The 23,347-nt window shown below is 38.4% G+C and overlaps 1 protein-coding gene across 1 annotated transcript in view; it reads left to right on the forward strand.

Annotated features, from left to right (window-relative positions):
- Positions 1-9,084: 9,084 nt before the first annotated feature.
- LOC150078264 (programmed cell death protein 4-like) overlaps positions 9,085-23,347 on the forward strand; it is a 129,360-nt gene continuing 115,097 nt past the window's right edge. Inside the window, exon 1 of the mRNA XM_090385514.1 lies at positions 9,085-9,692. Within this exon, the coding sequence (XP_090241640.1) occupies positions 9,416-9,692 (277 nt within the window). The 5' untranslated portion in view covers positions 9,085-9,415. The remainder of the gene's footprint in view (positions 9,693-23,347) is intronic.

Genomic DNA, 23,347 nt, shown 5'->3' on the forward strand with positions numbered 1-23,347 from the left:
AGACAACGAATTCTTACAGTAGTGACTGTAGAAAATCGTTATACTAACGCCTCATAGCCTTAGTTGCTTTGGTACTTAACAGAAAATAAAATAGTTTTCACATAATTCTTAAAATACCACCTTGACTTGTAAAATTACAAAGGTTGTGTACATTTAAGAAGGGGTTGGATACATATCCAACCCCTTCTTAGCCATTTTAGCAAGTGCATCCACTTTTCTTCGTTAGTGGAACCTAGATTTGTTGTTGCATATACTCAGAGAACTGTCAAAAGTGCACCACAAGAATGCTTGCCCATCTTGACTCAATTGCTTTCAACAATTTTTGGTTGCAGATCTCTACTCCAAAAAGTTCTTTCCACCTCATTCTAATCATCACTCAATTGCATTGAGAACTGATGATTGGGAGGCCACAGCAGTAGGATGAATTCACTCACACTCCCGTAACCAGTTATGTACAATTTTTGCCTTGTGACATGGCAAAACCAAAGAGGTATTTCAGATATCCATTATCCTTTTGGAAGAACCCATTCGGAGAGATTCAAATTCAAGAGAGAGAGAAAGAGAGAGAGAGAGAGAGAGAGAGAGAGAGAGAGAGAGAGAGAGAAAACCAAACTATTATTTTTAGGCTACCCGAATAATTAAATTCATCTGCCGTGCTGTGTCTTATGTCTGTCAATTGAGTGTATTCTATGGTCGATTTGTCTGTTTTGAACCCCAGTTTCTGGGGGAAAAAAAACTTTGATATCTACGCCTGAGATGGACTAACTCTGCCGCTGAGTGAAAAAAGACCATCAAAGTTCCTTGCATCATCGATGAGATTCGAATCCGGGCCTTTTGCACCCGGTGTGGGGAGGATGGTGACGATACCACTGTGCTACCACGCAAATGAGAGATTGATATTGATATTTATTACTTAAAGCGGTCCCAGCCAACCAATGGCACCCCGCTGTCAGTTACACATAATTTAGTAGTACTCTTATATACTCCCTCTCCTGTTTGCCCAAGTACAGGGAGGGAAAAAAAACCTGCCATGACCAAAAAAGATTGATATGAACAAATCGAAAAATAATCAAATTACATAAAAAATAAAATTTACATATAATTAAATTTTCAGACAAAGTCCAAACTTCATTGGAAAGATCTGTATCTGTTCACAGTCTGTTGGAAAGCTGGCAGCGTTAGGAGCTGCCGAGAAGAGAAGGTCCAGCGTTAGGTTCTGCCGAGAGCAGAAATTCCAGCACAAGGAGCTGGAGTTGCAGTGGATATAACAGACTCAAGCCTCCACGATTTCACAGAACTTTAGGTAATTGAGCACAAGAAGCTCGAGTTGCAGCGGATATAGCAGTCTCAACCCTCCGATTTCACAGAATTCAAGGTAATTCGGCATACACCATACCGCATTACAAATCCAAGGCTTCCAGATGCAGAAGAGTCTTCCGCCTAAGAAATATTGCAGTTGTAAAGGCTTGGAAAGCCAAGAAGTTCTCCTGTTTATCAACTAGAACTGTCTCGCAGCCTTCTGCAATAAGATTTAGATTACTGACCCGAGATACCAATTCAATTCGAGGATCGCAGTACTCCTCACAGTTGTACATAATATGTTCCCATGATTCTCTTTCGCCACAATGGCAACTAGATCTTTCATTAATTATAGGCACAAGTAATTATAGACCAGTGAGTTTAACTTCTGTTCCAGGAAAATTAATGGAGGCACTGGTTAAAGAAGCACTGCAGGATCATCTAGACAAGACTTCAATTATAGCTTGAACACAGCATGGTTTTGTTAAGGGGAAGTCTTGCCTGACCAATTTGATTGGATACTGTGATGCAGTCACAAAAAAACTGGATGCAGAGAATAACTTTGATATTATATACTTGGATCTTAGAAAGGCTTTTGATACTGTTGCACATGGAAGACTGCTGCACAAATTGGAGCAGTGTGGCATTGGAGGCAAATTGCTGCTGTGGATAATGGGGTGGCTGAGGGGGAGAAGACAGAGAGTGGTAATCAATGGACACTGCTCATCGTGGACTAATGTTATTAGTGGAGTCCCTCAGGGCTCAGTGTTGGGTCCATTATTGTTTTCTGTGTTCATAAATGATATTGATGAGGGTATATCAAGCTTAATGTCGAAGTTTGCAAACTCTACAAAGGTTGGCAGGGTTGTTAAGGACATTACTAACGCTATGCTGCTGCAACAGGATCTGGAAAGGTTGAGCAGATGGGCTGAGAGGTGGCAAATGAAGTTTAACATTGACAAATGTAAAGTACTACATATGGGAAACAGCAACCCCAGAGCAACGTATCAACTCTGTGGTACTACACTGACAGTGGTAGAGAATGAAAAGGACCTGGGGGTAATTGTGCAGGCAGATATGAAGTTCTCTGAGCTGTGCAGACGGGCTGCAAGAGTAGCTCATGGGGTCTTATCAATGATATACAGGAATTTTTCTAACAGGGATAAGGAGGTGATTATTCCCTTATATAAGGCAATGGTCAGGCCACACCTTGGGTACTGTATACAGGTCTGGAGGCCTCATTTCAAGAAGGATGTAGAGCTGCTGGAACGAGTACAGAGAAGGGCAACAAGATTAGTGAATGGAACAAAGGGTTGCTATTAGGAAGAAAGGCTTAATTTTTGCAAATTACAGTCTGGAGACTAGGCACCGGCGAGGTGATCTGATAGAGGTGTATAAAGTCTTGAATGGTTTGAGCATTCAATACTGATGGGATTCTGCCTCTTGCTCAGAATAATCACCTGAGAGGGCATAAATTCAAATTGAGGAAAGACAGATGTAGGATAGATGTGCGGAAATTTGCCTTTAGCCAGCAGGTAGCTGGTTGGTGAAACAGACTTCCATCGCTTGTTGTGGAAGTTGATAGCCTAAATAAGTTTAAGGCTCAGCTAGACAGGTATTTCGAACGAACGGAGGGGTGAAGTGGAAGTTTTTTTTTTTTTTTTTTTTTGGCTGATGCTGCATAAGCTTACTTTCTTGCATCATATGCCTCTGCTAATGCTAATGCTAATTCCTAAATCATGCAACTTTGCATTAATCGAACCATGACCAGTTAATAAGAATATAGCTTGTAAGTTTGGGGCAAACCATTTGAATTTTATCGAGGCTGCATTTCTTAAATCTGGGAAAAAAATTTGTGTAATCTGCCCTCTATCACAAACACTCCAACGCTCTTGCCAGACTTTTACCAAAGCATCCCAGATTCTTGTCCTTTCCTTCCTGGGATCTGCCAAAATGTCCACCTGTATATTCAGAAAAGAACAGGGAATGCCACCGCGGATGAAGTAAGCCAATGCACAATACAATAAATGCAGATCAACAGGCAATTTTCCAGTCACAATCTGCAAAGCTCGGGTCGACACAGTTCTGTATGCCATGCACATCCTAAGGAGCATTACCCTTTGAATGGAACTGAGCTTTCTAGTAAATACTTTTCCACTTACACGTTCAAACCAAATTGGTGCACCATACCGTACCATGGGGATAAATACACATTCATATCGCAAGTTCAGTGCCTTACCTTTTATTCCCCAGCCAACTCTAGTGATTCGAGTAATCATCCCAATAAATTTCCTCACCTTTTCTGATAGATAAGTAACATGTTAGTTGAAAGTCAAAGATCCATCAAACATAATGCCTAGATATTTTAATTGCCTTGCCGATTTTAGGCTCGACCCATTCATTCTAACAACCAGTCTTCTACTCGAAAACTGATCCTTGAAGACCATTGTCCTTGTTTTTTCCTGATACAGTCAGTTTATGTAACCTACACCAGTTATTAAGTTCAGTGCCTTACCTTTTATTCACCAGCCAACTCTAGTGATTCGAGTAATCATCCCATGGTGTGACCTGGTTTCTAGTTGCATCTGTGTATTTCCTTCAATAAGCAACACAAGATCGTCGGCATACGCCACCATCTCTGTATGCTGAAAGTCCCTATGCAACCAGTCCTCCAAAACTAGGTTCCACATTAGTGGTCCAAAAACCGATCCTTGTGGGCATTCCCTGGTCACCTCTTATTTAATAGAATCAAACGACGACTGTACGTACTTAACAGTCACTGTACGGTGCGTGAAGTAGTCCTTTACCACCCTAAAGATCTTAGTTGAACAGCCTGCAAGTCTCAACATCATAAGAACGCTGCTCCATTGAATGGAGTCAAAAGCTCCATCAAAGTCAATAAAGATTCCAAGGACATACTTACTGTTCGAGCCTAATATATAGTTTCACAATGGCCAAAGTGCATCTCCTGTTCCAAGACCTGGAGTAAAACCATATTGTCTGCCAGACCAGCCTAAGTTTTTTTCAGTATAGTCAGTAATCCGTCTCGCCAGCATCCTTTCAAACACCTTTCCTAATCCAGGGAGGATGGCAATAGGTTTATATGATTGTGGATCATTCTTTGGCATAGATGGTCCCTTCAGTATCAGCTTTAATAGGGCATCTTTCCATGGTGATGGTAAGGCGCTGTCACGCAGGCAGCTATTAAAAGCTTCAAGAAGGATCCCTGGTATCAGTCGATGAACCCGTTTAATGACCTCTCCTTCAATGAGGTCCATCCCTGGGCATTTATTGTTCCTTATGCATTGTACTTCATCACAGAGTTCAATCATGCTAAAGGGATTCTCGGCATGTACCCCAGAGTAAGCATGGTTAAGCCTTTTCATCAACATCTGTTCCTCATCGTCTTGCTCAGAGATAGTATCTCCAATCAGATGATCCAAAATCGCAGACATACTTTCTCTCCAACTCGTACTTTCCTGGTCAACACCTCCAATAGAGTATGCTGTGTCTCCATTATATATTTTAGTCTTGCCAGTACATAGCTTATATACAATTTCCCATGGGTTCTCGTTGCCCACTGTTCTAACCAACGTTCTCCAGGCGATTAATTTTGATTTAGATATCATACGCACGTATGCACTTCGTATCCTCTGATAATCTACTTTAAGTACATTAACTTCCTCCTCCCCATTGTTATGCTTACTTCTTTAGTACCTTTTCCATGCTTTATGAACCTGCTTTCGAAGTTGGCTTAACTCACCAGACCACCATTTAACTGGAATCCTATTACAGTTCTTTTGCTTCATAGATGTGCTGGAAGCCTCAAAGAGAGAGCGCTGAAGTTACGCCACTGCATTCTCTCCAGACATCCGACTGAATGCACAAATACCCAGATTCCCAAGTCGGACATGAATATATTCGTCAAACCTATCCCACTTTGCATTTTCGATAGCAAATCGTCGTAACGGTTCCTGAGACGGAGCTAGTTTTGTTATGTTCCTGACAGAAAATACAATGGCCCGATGATCAGAGTAGACCCAGTCGGCTCTTAATCGCCAATCGTCCACGATACCAGCTGCCCTTACGTTACAGATTGTCAAGTCAATATTTGACTCTCCATTAACAGTGAAGAAAGTACTATCTGAACTTGGTAGATTTTGTATGAACAATGCACAACAAGCCAGGAATTCATCTAGTTGACGACCACGATCATTTGTAATTCTATTAAACCAGGATGCTGATCTTGCGTTAGAATCCATCGCAAATATTACTGCTCAAACGATTTTGAACCAGTTCCATGTACCTGATGTAGAAATTAATATCTGTTGAGTGATGACAATACATACAACATAGATAGAATGATGTAAGATCTGACTTTACCTCTATGCACACCATCTGTGAAGAGCACAACGAATTTATAACAGTAATAACTATGTCCTTATTAAACACTACAATTGCAGCTCTTAAGTCTGGTTCATCTGCACAGAGTACATGAGCTGAAAGTGGATATCCTGTAGACCGACCTTTCACTAAGTATGGTTCCTGTATGCAGGCTCTATCAATATTCTCTCTGCTGCACACTAGTCTAACTTCATCAGCCAACGATTTTGACCTCTGAGCATTAATCTGTAGTATACGTAGGTTACCATTCGATTTCGCATTGTACTGATTAAGAATTAAGTGATTATCGATATCTGCCATTAATGTTATCAAATTGCCGTGCTCTTTCTTTGACCAACTTCAGTGCATTCAAGTATTCTGGACACTGTTTACTCCTTACAGAATGATTTGCAGCTCGATTTTTTGCCTTCCAATTGGAACAGATCGGTTGTTCTCACTGATGAGTACAGAATGTGTAGGAGTGTCCTATACCTGCACAGTGACTGCAGACAGGGTCTGTGCGATAACATGCATTGGTTGTATGACCAAATCCCTGACAATTGTAGCACAAAGTAACTAAATGAAATTCATTGAACTTATGCGACATGAAGCCAATGAAAATCCTACCATGCAGTAACAAATGACTTCTAATAAGCCTTGACACCTGGGAGGACCCAATTATTTCCTGTTTTTGCTTTATTAATACTACAAAAATGGACACACAAATATCGAGAGAGAGAGAGAGAGAGAGAGAGAGAGAGAGAGAGAGAGAGAGAGAGAGAGATTGCAGCCATTAAGGGACGCGACTGGACGGAAACAACTTCCGGATGTGGCATACAAATCTTGATCTGCTGATATCAAGGTCCCATCTTGCATCACAAAATCACGTCCCACATCATTACACCGTGCTTGCCAGCTACGATCTGCCATATGTGAAAAGGTATGACTTGGTGTGCAATCCGAAATACCTCTTTGGTTACCGCTGTTGTACTAAGTTGTAATTCGATTAACTGTAGCCTTTCTGTTACCATGCACAAGTGTACAAGATAAGAGAAAGGCTACAGTCTACAGTCGAAAAGCTCTTGCATTAACAAGCTGTTTTCGACCACAGTATAATCGTTGGCTGATATTATTTGGTTATTGGACCAATCTGGAAACATCAGAGACAGCAGCGTGAAAACTCTATCAACATACTCATACCGGTGCATCTGACCGGATTACTCTGCCACCTCAAAATCACGTAACTCTTTAGTTGCTCATACTTTTTTTTTTTTTTGGCTGATGCTACGTAAGCTCATACGCTTGCTTTCTTGCATCACACTGACTTGCCCACATATAACATGACTACGTATCAGTCAACTCTTTTTTTATAAGAATGTTTAATGCAATGGGTAGATGCACATAAGAAAATGGCTACTCGGTGCAGTACCGTATCCAGATAAGGGGGCTGACGGGGCCAGGTTTTTGAGTGTTTTTTTTTAAGATAGATTTCCCCCTCTGTCCACCCCTGTCCACCTACCTCATTACTGGACACACGATCAATAAACCATAAATTAACATCCATGGGAATCATTGACAACCCGTACTGTGCATGTGGTGAAATAGAAGACTGGAATCATCTAGTATATACCTGTCAACACTATGAGGACCTCCGCAGCATCCTGTTTACTCGTATACAAGATAACCCTCAAGGAAATGAACACTTATTCATCACAGAAGAAAACTACTACTATGAGTTTACTAAGTTTGCACAAGCCCTCTTCACAAGACGGAGCACCCTATTGCCAACACAAAATAGGAACAACCCAAACATCTGATCCTAACCTAACTGGCCAACCGATCTTAACCTGGATAGGATCAACTGGCGTATGGACCACTTCATTCCTCAGTGTCAACTTGCACACGGCTCTCTTGCTGTCTTATTTATCGTCCTTCTTCTTGCGTACACTCTGTACTTCCCCGACTCTACCTTTTTTTTTTTTTTTTTGTCTCCGTCCAGGAAGCTCTGGCGACCCTGGCGGAGACAAGCCAGAGAATAATGGGCAGACCGGCTACCTCCTAGTGGTGTGTGCGGGCAACGTGGAGTCCCACTAGGGGCCCTGCGGCCAAATGCCAGGACACACAACAGAACCTAACGCAATATATCATATACAACACACAACACTTTTCTGGCATTTACAGTAGTACTGTATTCCTTCACAGCGAACATATGGCGCAGATGTGGGAAACCACAGGTGGCGCCTGACCCTAATACTATGCACTATGTCCACCCCTGTATATTAATGTATATTAAGAGAAGCAAATAAAATTCGATGCTAGGGAAACTTAATTATGCAGATTTATATTTATATGAACTCTCTTTTCCCATCCCCAAAAAAAAAAAAAAAAAACGTTAGGCCATTCACGAATGTTTTAAGTCGTAATGTGATGTAGTCGAGTGATCAAGTGTCTGTGCACCATACACAGGCGCTTTGAGGCTGTTATACACAGTAGGTGATCGTATTTATTATTAAAATAATTAATTGCAAACTCTTTTGACCTAGTGCGCCCCTGAGTATAAACATAAACAAGAACATATTTTTTAAAACAGATGTTCACAGTTCTATTTATACGACGCAAAAAATAAAAAGAAGAAAGACCACAAAGTGTTATTCTTTGTTTAAAAAAACATGCTAAAAATAGTTTTGCTGCCCTTGAAGCATCAGCACATGAAGTGTTCTTTTTATGAAGTATTTTTAATAATTATGCATTTCATCAGGGTAAATTAATGAAGTTAATGACAAAAATTATTACAGTTAACCCCAATTTCATTTTCATCTTAAGAAATTGCTTCTTTCTGATATCAACCTGATATCCCACCTGCATTTACTTGCACATAAAATCAGGCTGGCAACTCCCGCGGTGAGTTATTGTCAGTTCTCACAAAGTGATTACCAAATATTAATATAATCGCAAAACATTGCAGTTAAATAACTTGATGTAAAAGTATTCACTAGCAGCTTTACTGTAAAACTGATTATCACTGTTTAAGGTATGAAATGCTACACTGTGACTTTAGGTGCATTTTTCACCAAGGCAACGCCCAAGAATCACACCACCGTGTTTGTAAACAATCGGTAACTGTTCAACCAATCCGGATTGGGTTAATAAATCACGTGAGACTGATGTGCTGCATTAAAAAAAAATAGAAATGTGCTAAAATTATTTTAATTATCATTTTATGATGGATTATAATTATCAATAATATTTAGAAACATTAAAATAAATTAAATATTTTTTTAATAGACTTCTGAATTAATTAATAATGCTGTCGAGCTGAAAATATGAAGTCCGTTTTCGTTCCTCCTTTTCTGGTACTCTACCTGTTTACGAGTCTTAAAATCAGCCATGAGGCTTAATGTTATTTAACGGAAAGTATGTGATAAGAGTTAGTTGTGAATTTCGATAAGAGTGTTCAATTTGTATATGCTACAAATTGTATTAATTCAGTGTTAACTACATTATTTTTTATTATGTGGTAACGAACATAAGAGGTTTCGGTGGGATGTGCCTACTGTAATATCACCATATTGTTATTCATTTTTATTTTACTGTACATTATTTTGTTTAATCCGTATTTTTATTTTTTTTTATCTTTACGTGGGTTCATTTTCATTTATTTTTTCCATAAGTAGTATATTGTAGTATTATAAACAATTGAAGTGGTTATTGGGCTTTTAATAATCGAATAAGCATGTCTACTACGATGGAATTACTGGATGACGCTCACGTGGAGAATGCCGAAATTGGAGAATTTGAAAATGCTACTGACTCTAGTCCGATAGTGCCTAAAAAATTATTGACTGATGAAAGAATTAAAAAGAAGGCTAAAAGGCCTTCGAAGTTAATTGTAAATAAAGAACCAGGAACTGTTGCCAGTCAAACAAGTACGACCAATGGAGTGCAACTTCGTAGCGTTAAAAACAGCCGTCGGCCACGTACAAGGTATGGAAGAGGACTTCCAAAAAAAGGTAAGTGGCATCTCTTCTTCATTAGGGAATTTTCAATCGTACATATTATGTGCGAGAATCCCGGAATATGCATCCCAACACTTTCTTTAGCATGTCATGAAAATAGTAGTTATTGATGTAATCATGAAGTGAACTGATACGGAAATATATATATTGAAATAAACTCCCAAATAAAGTGTTAAAACAACTTCTTATAAGTGCCCTTTTGTCGAGTGACACTCTTCATTGTATATTTTGTTTTGCTCTTCGTGAACTACTAATCGTATGGCTTGAATAAGATAATACTAGGCGCTATTCCGTCGCATATGGTGGAAAATAAATCATAATCGGAGAAATCAAATGGATTAAAATACCGGGTTTTAAAGATATTAGCTGATTCTCCGATTATAGTTAGCCAATTTAATTCGATTGGCTTCTCATTTCATTCTGCGCTTATGGTGTAATGATGGGATGCTGAATTCTTGTTAACGCTAATAAAATTAGAGGTGGAATATTCAGACTTGGCGGTAACTAAAACTAAGCGTCGGACCTTTCGTTTGAAATTCTAGTCGAGTTGTTTAAATATTAGGCCAGGCAACAAGTCTGTGAGGCATCCATATATATATATATATATATATATTAGGGCGGTTTTATTGTCCGTAGAGTGGGAGAATTATATTACCGCGAGGGACCAGCGAAGCCCTGAGTGAAAAAAGCTTAAAATTCTTCTTTCTTCGTGGGGGATTTATCGATTTTTTTCCCCATTGAAAATATAAATTGAAACTAGCCCCTTTTCTCAAGGAGTGATAGGACGGTTACCCATCCGAATGGCGCTAATTTATGAATCTTCAGACCTTGACAACATACACGAATCCTTAACTAAAACAACATCTCTACATAACCACCGTAGAAAGGGCCCGAAAAAAAAAAAAAAAAAAAAACCAGTGTTTTCTGTAACCCTAATTTGAAAAAAAAATAATGTTAAAAATGATGTAACGTTATAGTATGTACAATTGTCTGAAACAACCGGTTATATTTCGAAAGATTAATTAATGCAGAATGTTTGTGCGAGAGTTTTCATGGCCGTAAACAAATCTCTTATTTATTTTTGGGCGAATTCGTCGCTGTTCACGGTGTCGTTCTGACGACGATATTCGGGAGAGGGGGATTTGCCGAAAATAATGTTGTTATTTACGTTTAGGTATAGAATATTTATTTATCAAATCGTCGTAATAATTAAAAAAAGCGAATGAACTCCACATTATGGGTACACTTTGTTACTGCTTTGCGGCCATGGGCAAAGCCGATACGGATTCAAGCAAAAGAAGTGTGGGTTTTGTAATAAACTTTCATTTTTGGCTAGCAAAAAAAGGTTATGTTGGTTTACACCAGTAATTCGGGACTGATTCAAACAAAGGAAGTCAACTCCTACGGAGCTGTACCCGTAATCCAGAGTATAACCAATATACTCGGGATTACGGAGCAATATAACCAAAGCTTGTGAATTCTATGGATTCTTGTTTTCATAAAAGTCTTAAATATCCTAATAAAAACAATTTATTTGTACTTTGAGTGGCCACTGAGCAGAGTTTATAAGATAGAGATTACCAGAAATTACTGTATCTTGAAATATCACATGGATTTGAACTAGTCCTATCTTGGAAATTTTGCTGCCAAAAATTAGAAATGTTTCTTTGCTTTTACAATTATTTTATAAAATTAAATTATTAATTTTATAATAAATTAGTTTTTAATATTAATTTTTTAATTGAATTATTAAATTATGTGAAATCGTATAAGCTTTTATCTAAAAGCTAGACTTCATAACTAATTTCAATAATAACATTCATAGTGGAATTTTAGTAAATCATAAATTCAGTTTTTCTGAATTTATGATTTTTTCATAAAAAAAAAAAAAAGAAGACTTTAGTCCCCATTTTTCTGGGTGCCTCCGTAGCCAGATGGGAAGGAGCAGCAGCGCTTCTTGATTAGACCGGGGTTCGAGCCCATCATCACCAAATATGGAGGATGCGGAAAGGTCAGGGAATGACCACCGCATATTCCCAGAGCAATATGGCTTTAGTTGCTAATGCTCCTAAAAACCAAATAACAAACTAACATCCATTTTTCCCTTTAACTTTGCAATGAGTTCTTGAAATTGCACTACTTTCAAATAAATGGACTGTAAAAAGTTTAATCGGCATTTGTTTTTAAAAGATAACATGTTTCAGAACTTTGCATTAGTAGAGGCATATGATGTTTCTGGACTTTGTATTAGTAGGGACATATGATGCATAAGAAAGCATGCTTATATAGCATTAGCCAGAAAAAAAAAAAAAAAAAAAAAAAGCCCTTCCATTTCACCCATCTATTCACTCCAAAAGGTTGTCTAGTTCAGCCTTGAATTTATTTAAGCTGTTAACTTCCATAACGACAGAAGGAAGTTTGTCCAGCAATCAACCACCCACTGGCTAAAGTCAAATTTCCGCACATTTATTCTACAACTGCCTTTCCTCAATTTGAGTTTATGCCCCTTCAGGTGCGGAATCTGAGCAAGAGGAAGAAACCTATCAGCATTGAGCTTGCTCAAACCATTCAAGGCCTTGTACATCTCAGTCAGATCAACTCTCAGGTGCCTAGTCTCCAGACTGCAATTTGCAGAATTTAAAGCCTTTCCTGTAACAGCAATCCTTTTTTTCCCCCACTCACTAATCTCATTGTCCTCTGTACTCATTCCAGCATCTTTATAACTTTCCTAAAATGAGGCCTACAGATCTGTATGCAGTACTCGAGGTGTGGCCTGACCATTTCCTTATACAAAGGGATCAACTCCTTATCCCTGCTAGTAAAATTCCTATATATAATTGACAAGACCCCATGGTCTACCCTTCTAGCCTGTTTGCACTGCCCTGAAAACTACATATCTGTCTGCACAATTACCCTCATTCTCCTCTGCCCAAGTGTAGTATTGTACAGTTGGTATGTTACTGCTACCCATATGCAGCACTTTGCATTTGTCAATCTTAAACTTCAGTTGCCGCCTCTCAGCCCATCTGCTCAACTTTTCCAGATCCTGTTGCAGTAGCATACCGTCCTTACTGTCATTAACAACCCTACCCTTCGTATCATTTGCGAACTTGTACAATAAGCCTGATATACCTTCATCAGTATCATTGATAAATATTGAAAACAATAATTGGTGCAATACCGAGCCCTGGGGGACTCCACTAATAACATTAGTCCACGAAGAGCAGTGTCTATTGATTACCACTCTGGCTTCTCCCACTCAACCATCCTTTTATCCATTGTAGCAACTTGCCCTTAATGCCATACTGCACCAACTTGTACAGTAGTGTTCCATGTGAAACGGAATCAAAAGCTTTCTTAAAGTTCAAGTATATGATATGAAAATTATTTTTTGCATCCATTTCCTCTGTGACCACATCGTCGTATCTGATCAGATTGGTCAGACAAGACCTTCCTTAACAAACCCATGCTGGATCTGAACTGTAACTGCAGCCTTGCCTAGATGATCCTGCAGTGCTTCTTTAACCAGTGACTCCATTATTTTCCCCAGGACAGAAGTCATGGGTTCCCAAACGTTTATTCCTTGTGCCCCCCACTTCCAGAACAAGTGCAAATTATGAGATTTGATATTATTCACACAAGAAATAATGTGATCTAATCTGTAATTTGGTAATCATTCTTTATAATTAATTCATTGTACACTGAAAGGACAGAATTCATGGGATACCTGGTTCCTGTACAATGCGACTCTGTCACCCCTCTCGCTAGTGGACAAACCCATCGTCTGTCAGGTATATAGGTTCACTGCATTTACCTAGACGGTAATTCGATGTCAGTATAGATACATGCCGTGAGTTAACAGACTTTGAAAGAGGGATGATAGTGGATGCCTGATGCATGGGTCATTATCGTGGAGGTGGTACGGAAATTGAACTATCCTCATTCGACAGTATCAACAGTGTATTGGGAATATGCTGTTTCCCGAATAACATCTCATCATGGACAGTGCTGTTGGTGGAGAAATGTGGTGGATGACTGTGGCTATCGACATCTGTCTCGCATTGTTTCAGCCAACTGGATAGCGACAGTGGCACAAATCACTGTCGATTTCAATGAGGGAGGTTCCAGAAACATCTCCACCATCAGGCGATCGTTAGCTGCAATAGGTTATGGGAGTTGCTGACCCACCAGAGTCCCATTGCTAACACCATGACACAGGACTGTACACCTCAACTGGGCAAAAAAAAACATCTTCACTGCACCTTGGATGATTGGAGATGGGTCTCCTGGTCTGACCAGTCTTGTTTCAGTTATTTCGAGCAGACGGGAGGGTACATATCTGGCAGAAACTGCATGAAGCTATGCACCTGTCATGACAACAAGGAACTGTTCAGGCAGGTGGATGGTTGGTAATGGTCAGGGGTGTGTTCGACTGGCATACATTGGGACGCATCTCTGACCAGTCCAGGTTACGTCTCCATCCTTGAATTTATGCTGTAGTTGAATTTGCAGCATCTCTTCATGGTTATTGTGCACCCACGTGGCAGTGGACTCTTCCATCAGGACAATGTCTTTTCCCACAGAGCCATGGTGACTAGAACATGGTTCAAAGAGCAGTATGCAGATTTTACCACCATGGAATGGCCTCCCTGCTCCTGGACATAAACCCTCTGGAACATCTTTGGGATTCTGTGGATAGGTCCATTCTAGCTTTGGATCCTCTATTCAGAAATGCGACAGAATTACGGACAATGGTGCAGCAAGCATGGATGGAAATACCTGTGGAATGCTTTTGTGAACTAGTGGACTCAATGCCTCGCTGTGTGACTGTCCTTAACCAGGTGAAAGGTGGAACTTCCCATTACTAGGTAGGTAATCCATGATTTCTGTCCACTCAGTGTATAATCCTGTGATTACTACTCACATTGGATATAAGTTTGGACACGCATCATTTTAAGATGTAGATCAGTTGGAGAGAAACACATCAATATTAGTTCGGGATATAAAAGATAGTTTTACTAAGAAAGACTGGAGTTCTGTAAATGCTATGTCTAGAAACTAGGGATCTGCATGTTAATTGTAGTGTTTTTAATAAGGTTGTCATATCCCCCCCACACCTTTAACATCTTGGGCAAAATGGTTTCAGTGTAAAGAAACGCATCTGCTTATCTGTCCAGCTCATCCAATCCATTGGCCTAAAAGTGTTATCCAGGAATGCTATAACTTTCTGTCTCCAGTGTGCAGTGCCATCCTGCTAAAAAATAACATTTGCTTTGAAATGTTCCATCTATGGCATAGCACATAGCTAAAGCATATACTTTTTTCTTATGAAAGAAGAAAGGATCAGTCACGCTTCACTTAATTAACTGGAAATTTCACACAATACACTCAAATTGGGGTCAGCTCCTAAAACTTGCATGTGTTCTGAAATTTTGCAGTTGTGCTTATTTATTGTATCATGTCTAGCTTTTTTTTTTTCTTTTAACTAAAGAGTCCAGTGATAGTGCTTACATAGCTAGAATTTAATATGCATACAGCCACAAACAATTGTGTAGAATATTCTGTATGGTTAATTGGACCAATAAACAAAGTTCTCTACCTGCATGATTAGTAAACTTCCTTGAACTGCACAGAAAGGCTTAATGAATCCTAGTGCACAATATTATCTCTTTCCTGACATGGTTTAAACCATTGCTGGATACATAGCAGTGCTTTCCCATTTATATTTCAATTCATAATGTCATCACTTAATGACATTTAAAACTCCTAATACCATAGTACACAGAGAGTAAACCAGTGTTATGCATGCAATGTCACACATAGGAAAATGTACAGGCACATGGTTGCTCATAAATAGATTTTTTTTATAAAAAAATCTATATATATTTTATTTAAAAACATTTTTTTATAGTCGGTCAGCAACATCTAGTGGTAAAAACCATAAATGCAACTGCACACAGCATTATGCAATAATAAAGTTCTCATTAGAAACTTAATACTGTTGTCTCTTAGTGATTGGCATTTGGTAGGTTTTAAAGGACATTCTGTTACAGATAAAATTTATCTGTGAATTTATGCTGTAGTTGCATTTGCTGATGTTTCAGAAAGACCAATAATATGAATTAAGGAATGATCTGAGTCAAAATCGACCACCAATCAGCAGCAAAAATTGTGGTTGAAGGTCGGTGATAAGTGTCATGACAAGCGATGAATGAATATCACATCTGGTAAATAAAAATAAAAAAATTGAAACAAGACAAGAAGTCTGCAAGTAGTTAACAAAGGACCTCATCAACTGCTTTTTGAGAGAACACTAAAGAGAATTTCATAACATTTATATCTGTAGTAGGCTCCCCGAAATGACTGGTGTTAATAGCTGCACATAAAGCCCTGCTAATATTGGCTGAAAGTCATAAAAAATGGACTGCTGATGAGGAAAGCTGTGATGTCATCTGATGAATCCAAATTTTGTTTATTATCTAATGATGCCAGGCATAGAGTTCACAGAAATGACAAGGCATTTCATCCAGACGGTATACAAGGTGTTATGTTCTCAATATTGGGTCAGTGGTGTTGTGGGGATGTTTTAACTGTTAAGAACAGAATCCTGTACTTGACATACCAACCAGGATGAATCAAGCTGGTTATACATATATTCTAGATAATCATGTTGTGCCTTTTGCAGAACATTTGTGGGAGACACATGATTTGATACATCCTGTATTTCAGGATGACACCTGTATGGTTCAGAGGTTATCTACTGTTTCTAAACTGGCTAGAGGAACACCAGGGAATGGTAGGGCACTTTAATTAGTTAATGAAGTCACTAGATTTAAATCATATAGAAAACGTATGGGGACTATCTTGAACAGAAATTGAAACCACAGCAGATACCTGAATGAATTACAGCTTCAGTTGTTTTCAGAACTGCCTAATAACAATATAAATTATTTAAGGAGTCTGTTCCTTCCCACTAGAATTCATGCAGTAGGGGGACATTTTATCTGGGGTGCTTAAGCCCACTGCATATATTATTTTTTATTTTATTATTAGCCATATGGTGCAAGGAAGCATGAGGTTTATAATGCACCAGCCAAAAAAAAAAAAAAAAAAAAAATCCTGCATTATCGTGAGAGAGAGAGTGAGAGTGTCACCAAGAAAGCAAGAAAGAGAAAAATGGTGCTATCCAGCTCAGGACACTGGGTTTGCCAAGCCCATAGAATGTTCTGATATTACCCCAGGGGCTCACCAAATGTGAGTCCCTGGGGTAATATCGGCAAAGAATAAGTTCGAGTAAACGGATAACGAATTAGTGAGGTCGGTAGTGTGGTCTGGCGTTAGGACGTAGAACGTGTTCGGGGGCTTGCCCCATTATCAGGCGAGAAGGGACAGTTTATTCAATGACGTTCGCTTGTCAGTCTAACAATGTTACCATAGCAAATGACCATTTACTGTCAATCACTTTGGTACATAATGCTCGGAAAACAAACTACAGTGCAGAAAATGTAAGGAGGGGGCTGTTATTTTATTTTTTAAGATAAAATATCTGCTTCAAGTAATTTAGAATGCATTCAGTTCAAGCCCAAGGGAACTTCGGGAATAAACATTTAACAGCAATGACAATAATGGACAATCGGTAAATACACGTGGTGTAAGTGTGTTTCACCACTGCGGAGCGCAACAATTGTTTTGATGAGCGCTTTTATTTCTTATTTGATGCCTTCATCAGTCAGTTTCGCTAAACTAACCGAACTGAACAATTTCATTATTTACGGTTTTGTTAGAAATTTCCAAAAGCGGATATTTGTATTGATGATTTATTGTGAACTCCACTGACCTGATGGTTGTACCGGAGTGTAAACAAGAACATTTTTTTTTTTTTTTTTTTTTTCGAAACTTGAAGCCCGTAATGGAGAAATGCATACTGGCCGCGGAAGGCTATTAAAGGGATTTTTTTCTTTCTTGAATGTGGAGTTTGGCCATGGATTAAAATTCAGAGGGGTGAATAATCGTGTGATTGAGACTTTCAGATTATAACCAGCGGTCCAAAGGGATAACTGGAATAAACTTTTACCGGCAATACGGACAGTCGATGGACAGTTAAATGTGTGTAATACGTCCTCTTCTTTGCTAAGAGCAACGATTGTGATGATGAGCGCTTTGATTCCCCGTGCACTACTTTCGTCACCAAATTTCACCAACTGGCGAACTGAGAAGTTTCGTTATTTGAGGTTTGCTTAGAGAAATTTCCAGAAACGGCCAGCTGGAAGCGAAAATTTCGATACTGCAGTTGTTGCGCTTCACAGTGGAGAAGGGCACGTACTACATACTGCCTGTAGCCGAGTGGTCAAATTTCTGGTTTGAGTTGACCGTGTGATTGCTAAATGTGTGATTGCTAAATACGGTGCTGAGTATTTGTATTCTCTCCGTCTTGTAAACCTTTTACTCTTTCTGGCCCGAGTATAAACAGAAAGCTTATTTGCCAATTGCTGGCGAACGTTATTTGCCTTTTAAAGCATCCCTTCGGCCCAATAGGCAGAATTTGGACGCTCTGATAATTGATGCGGTTAGTAGCGCCTTTTCTCGAATTACGTGCATCCTCAATTTCCTTTTAGGCAGAAATTATTATCTTAAGAAAATAAACATATAAAATCCCGCATCCACGCATTTCTCACTCGTGCAAGAAACTCAAGTGCAGCTTACGAACGTTACGCACGGGAAAAGTGATTTGACCTCTTTGGAAGGGTCACGTGAATAATCATAGTGAGCATACCCACTGCTAATCAAAACAGTGGGAGTGCATTGGCATCTCGTATTAATTCAGATAATAGACTGATTAAAAAGTTACACCAATTTATAAAATTTGTTAGCATTTCTTTGAAACATTAATGCACTTACATTTATTTCTAATTTAATTTTTTGCATTTATTTATATACATTACTTTGTGGAAGTGAAGCATTATAGAGAAAGAATAACAATGATTGTCAACATGTAATGCTTTTCACTTTATTCCCAATATTTTGATGAACTTGAATATTTCTTGAACAGTAATTGTATGCCTTCTTGGAAATTTTCCAGTATGCCATTTTTGTCTGGAGTAATCTTTTTTTAGACTACATGTAGTTCCTTTGAAGTATGTTTGTGTGTGAGAGAAAGATGTGAAGTTGAGCAACAAGTTTCACATTTCTGCATTAGTATCATTTGTTGGTTTGCTGAAGAACATTAATTAACTAAGCATAATAACATTCACTTTTAAAATTGCATATAAATTCTGCAACTTATTTTGGAATTGTGTATATCTTTGTTTCATTTCTAGTACTATAAATTAGTTAATTTCCTTTTAAATTTTCCAAATGATTTAAAGCTTATTTGTAAATAAACAATCTGTTGCAGAATTATTATTATTATTATTATAATTAGTCATATGGTGCAAGGAAGCCTGAGACTTTTGGTGCACCAGCCAAAAAAAAAGAAATAGAAGGGAATCACTGAGAAAGAGAAGAATGATGATATCCAGCTAAGGACCATGGGTATAGAGTGTAATGGCAAAAATTTTGAAATATTGTCAAAAGTATCATGTTATGAACATGTTGTCACATCATACATGTAATGAATCTGCAAAAGTTTAAGGATAATGAAACATAAGTAATAGAAACATTTTTAAACATTAGTACATGGGGGTTTTTGTTTAAGAGTTAAACATATTCTCTACATTAAATGTGTTTAATAAATATTATATAGGAGAGAACACTTATGGTTACTGCATTGCATAGTTCAGTGGTTGAATTTGGCACTCACATGCAATTGCATGTTTTAGGAATGTGAAACTAATTCTCCTATTAAAAACCAAAAGATATAAATTGCTTGGTTCTCTCTGAATATAAATTGAACTTATATTTATTTAATTTTTTAAACTTTAAGATATCAAATTGCAAATAGGTTGGAACATTTTTTTTTTTTTAAAGTGATTTTTTTTTATTCTATTTTCTACCTTTATCTCTATCTATTACTGGCTGAAGTTTCCATTAATGGAAACTTCAGCTGTCTTTTACTCAATACAGGCAGTTCTAGCTTTAAGAGTTCCCCCCCCCCCAAGTATCAACAAAATCGAAAATGTGAACATTTAATTGCAAAAAATGAATGTTAAACATTCATAAATACTGCATTCCACGTGCGTAGCTATACAATACAGTGTATTGTATAGCTACGCACGTGGAATATCTCTTTACTGATATTAATCAGTTCGAGAGACACCATTGTATCATTAAAATACTGTAATGTGAACCTAATAACACATTGTTTTTTTCGTAATTCGTTTCGAGATCTCGGAAGCTGAAATTTTTGCTGTACAACTAAGCTATTTATCTCTCTAAAATGTCATTTTTAATGTCACGAGCGTGACATTAAGGCCATATAAAAGGTCGTGAGCGTGGTTTGTAAATTGTATTAGTTATCAATTCAAATCATTAAAATGCACTACACTTTCATCGTTATCATATATTCTGTTATAAAAATCAATTTTAAACGCCTTTGTGATATTTTTCTAAAGCACATTTCTGGAAGTCACGACCATAAAACAATAAAAGCAATTTGCACTTTCCGGTTAATTAGGCTTTTCTGTTACTGCAAGCAATTAAAAAATACTGATAGCTGGAATTGTGTGGTTTTTTTTTATGTTATTATGGTGAAATGTGTTTTCCCTTTACTGAAATATTCAATCGTATAAAAAACTTAAATAAATTTTCAGAATCTTCTCTTCATTCCTTTTTTTTAAAGCTTCGTAAACTTGTTACTCCACGCGAATCTTGTTAGTCGCAGTTTGTGTGTGCCGTTAAAAATGCTTATGCATGCAATCGTGAAATTTATAATTAAAAGAGAAGATTATTTTGGAAACAAATGCCTCTTAAAACATTTCTGAAGAAGAAGAAGACTCCTTGTGCAACAAGCGAACGAGTGCTGAGCCAATAATGAGTGATCAACGAGTGTGCATTTAGTTGATGATGATGAAGAGTAAACATTATTTACGACTAACAAATGTTAAAGAATTTCTCTATTATTATAATTTGCTTGATTTTATAGGCTACATTTTCATTTCTTTTGATAAATCAATCATTGTTTAAACATGAACTACTTAGCTAACTAATTTCATTATTGAGAACATAACCCAGATTTTTAACCTTATGTCTATGGGAAATAAATTCCCACTTTACGAGTTTTCGCTTTACGAGCGTGCGCTAGCATTAGTAGAGGCATTTGATGCAAGAAAGCAAGCTTATGCAGCATCAGCCAAAAAAAAAAATAAATAAAGTAAAATAAATGAATAAAAAATAACCACTTCCACTTCACCCCTCTGTTCGTTCGAAATACCTGTCCAGCTGAGCCTTAAACTTATTTAGGCTATCAACTTCCATGACAAGGGATGGAAGTCTGTTCCACTTACCAACCACCTGCTGGCTAAAGGCAAATTTCCGCACATCTATCCTACATCTGTCTTTCCTCAATTTGAATTTATGCCCTCTCAGGTGATTATTCTGAGCAAGAGGAAGAATCCCATCAGCATTGAGCATGCTCAAACCATTCAAGGCTTTGTACACCTCTATCAGATCACCTCGCTGGTGCCTAGTCTCCAGACACTGTAATTCGCAAAACTTAAGCCTTTCTTCGTAAGAGCACACCTTTGTTCCATTCACTAATCTTGTTGCCCTTCTCTGTACTCGTTCCAGCAGCTCTACATCCTTCTTGAAATGAGGCCTCCAGGCCTGTATACAGTACTCTAGGTGTGGCCTGACCATTGCCTTATACAAGGGAATAATCACTTCCTTATCCCTGCTAGAAAAATTCCTATATATCATTGACAATACACCATGAGCTACTCTTGCAGCCCGTCTGCACTGCTCAGAGAACTTCATATCTGCCTGCACAACCACCCAGGTCCCTTTCATTCTCTACCACTGTCAGCGTAGTACCACAGAGTTGATACGTTGCTCTGGGGTTGCTGTTTCCCATATGTAGTACTTTACATTTGTCAATGTTAAACTTCATTTGCCACCTCTCAGCCCATCTGCTCAACCTTTCCAGATCCTGTTGCAGCAGCATAGTGTCAGTAGTGTCCTTGACAACCCTGCCAACCTTCGTATCGTCTGCAAACTTGGACATTAAGCTTGATATACCATCATCAATATCATTTATAAATACAGAAAACAATAAAGGACCCAATACTGAACCCTGAGGGACTCCTAATAACATTAGTCCACGATGAGCAGTGTCCATTGATTACCACTCTCTGTCTTCTCCCCCTCAACCACCCCTTTATCCCTAGCAGCAATTTGCCTACAATGCCACACTGCTCCAATTTGTGCAGCAGTCTTCCATGTGCAACAGTATCAAAAGCCTTTCTAAGATCCAAGTATATAATATCAAAGTTATTCCCTGCATCCAGTTCTTTTGTGACTGCATCATAGTATCCAATCAAATTGGTCAGGCAAGACTTCCCCTTAACAAAACCATGCTGTGTCCGAGCTCTAACTGAAGTCTGGTCTAGATGATTCTGCAGTGCTTCTTTAACCAGTGCCTCCATTAATTTTCCAGGAACAGAAGTTAAACTCACAGGTCTATAATTACTTGTGTCAGCCTTTGATCCTCCCTTGTGAATTGGGGTCACATTTGCACATCTCCAGTCCATGGGTACCTCCCCTGAGTCCAAGGAAGCTCTCATAATTATGGCTATGGGTTTGCTTCCTTCCTTTGCTGCCTCCTTTAATATAACTGGATAGATCCCATCCACCCCAGGTGCCTTTCTTGTGTTTATCTTCAACAATTTCTCCTCCACTTTACTCTCAGTTAAGATTCTCTAGCTTACTGCTAGAGTTCAATACACCTCTGGAATTCCCCTCGCTGAATAACTCCTCATGTGTGTGAATGTCGATGCAAAATATTCATTTAGTTTGTTAGCTACCTGAGCAGGGTCATCAACAGTTGACCCATCGATATCAAGTGGACCAATCTGATTCATCCCCTTCCTTCTAGAGTTTACATAAGTAAAGAACTCTTTGCTGTTTTTCTTCACATCCCTTGCCAAGGATCTCTCGTAATCTGCCTTCGCCTGCCTAACCTCCTTTGTAACTTGGTTACAGATCAAGTTGTATCTATCATAGGCTTCTGTGTCACGTGTTAATTTGTATGTATCCCATGCATTTTTCTTCTCTGCCATATGCCTCATTAGTTCATCTGACATCCATTTAGGCCTAAACCTTGAACAATATTTCTTAGTTGGTATGTAAAGCCTAGTAGCTTCCAAGATAAGTTCTTTGAATGCTTCCCATTTTGAATTTGCTGTTGGTAACATCATCAGTTGATCCCACTGTATAGAATTTAAATACTGTCTCAGTCCATCGTAGTTGCCTTTACGAAAGCAGTACCCCTTCCCTTTACCCCTAATGGTAGTTACCTCTTCGAGTAACTCCCACTTCAGAACACTGTGATCACTGCCACCTAGTGGTTCATTTATCTGCAGATTCTTAATGCATGAAGAATCACTACTGATAATCAAATCAAGGGTATTACTCCCTCTAGTTGCCTCCCGAACATGCTGATGTAGAAAACAATCATCCAGTAAATCCACAAAAGCCTTTGCTAGTGTGTGAGTGAC

The sequence above is a fragment of the Mastigoproctus giganteus genome, chromosome 11 (genome assembly GCF_048544385.1).
Source record: "Mastigoproctus giganteus isolate SK-2022 chromosome 11, ASM4854438v1, whole genome shotgun sequence".
Classification (NCBI taxonomy): Eukaryota; Metazoa; Arthropoda; class Arachnida; order Uropygi; family Thelyphonidae; genus Mastigoproctus; species Mastigoproctus giganteus.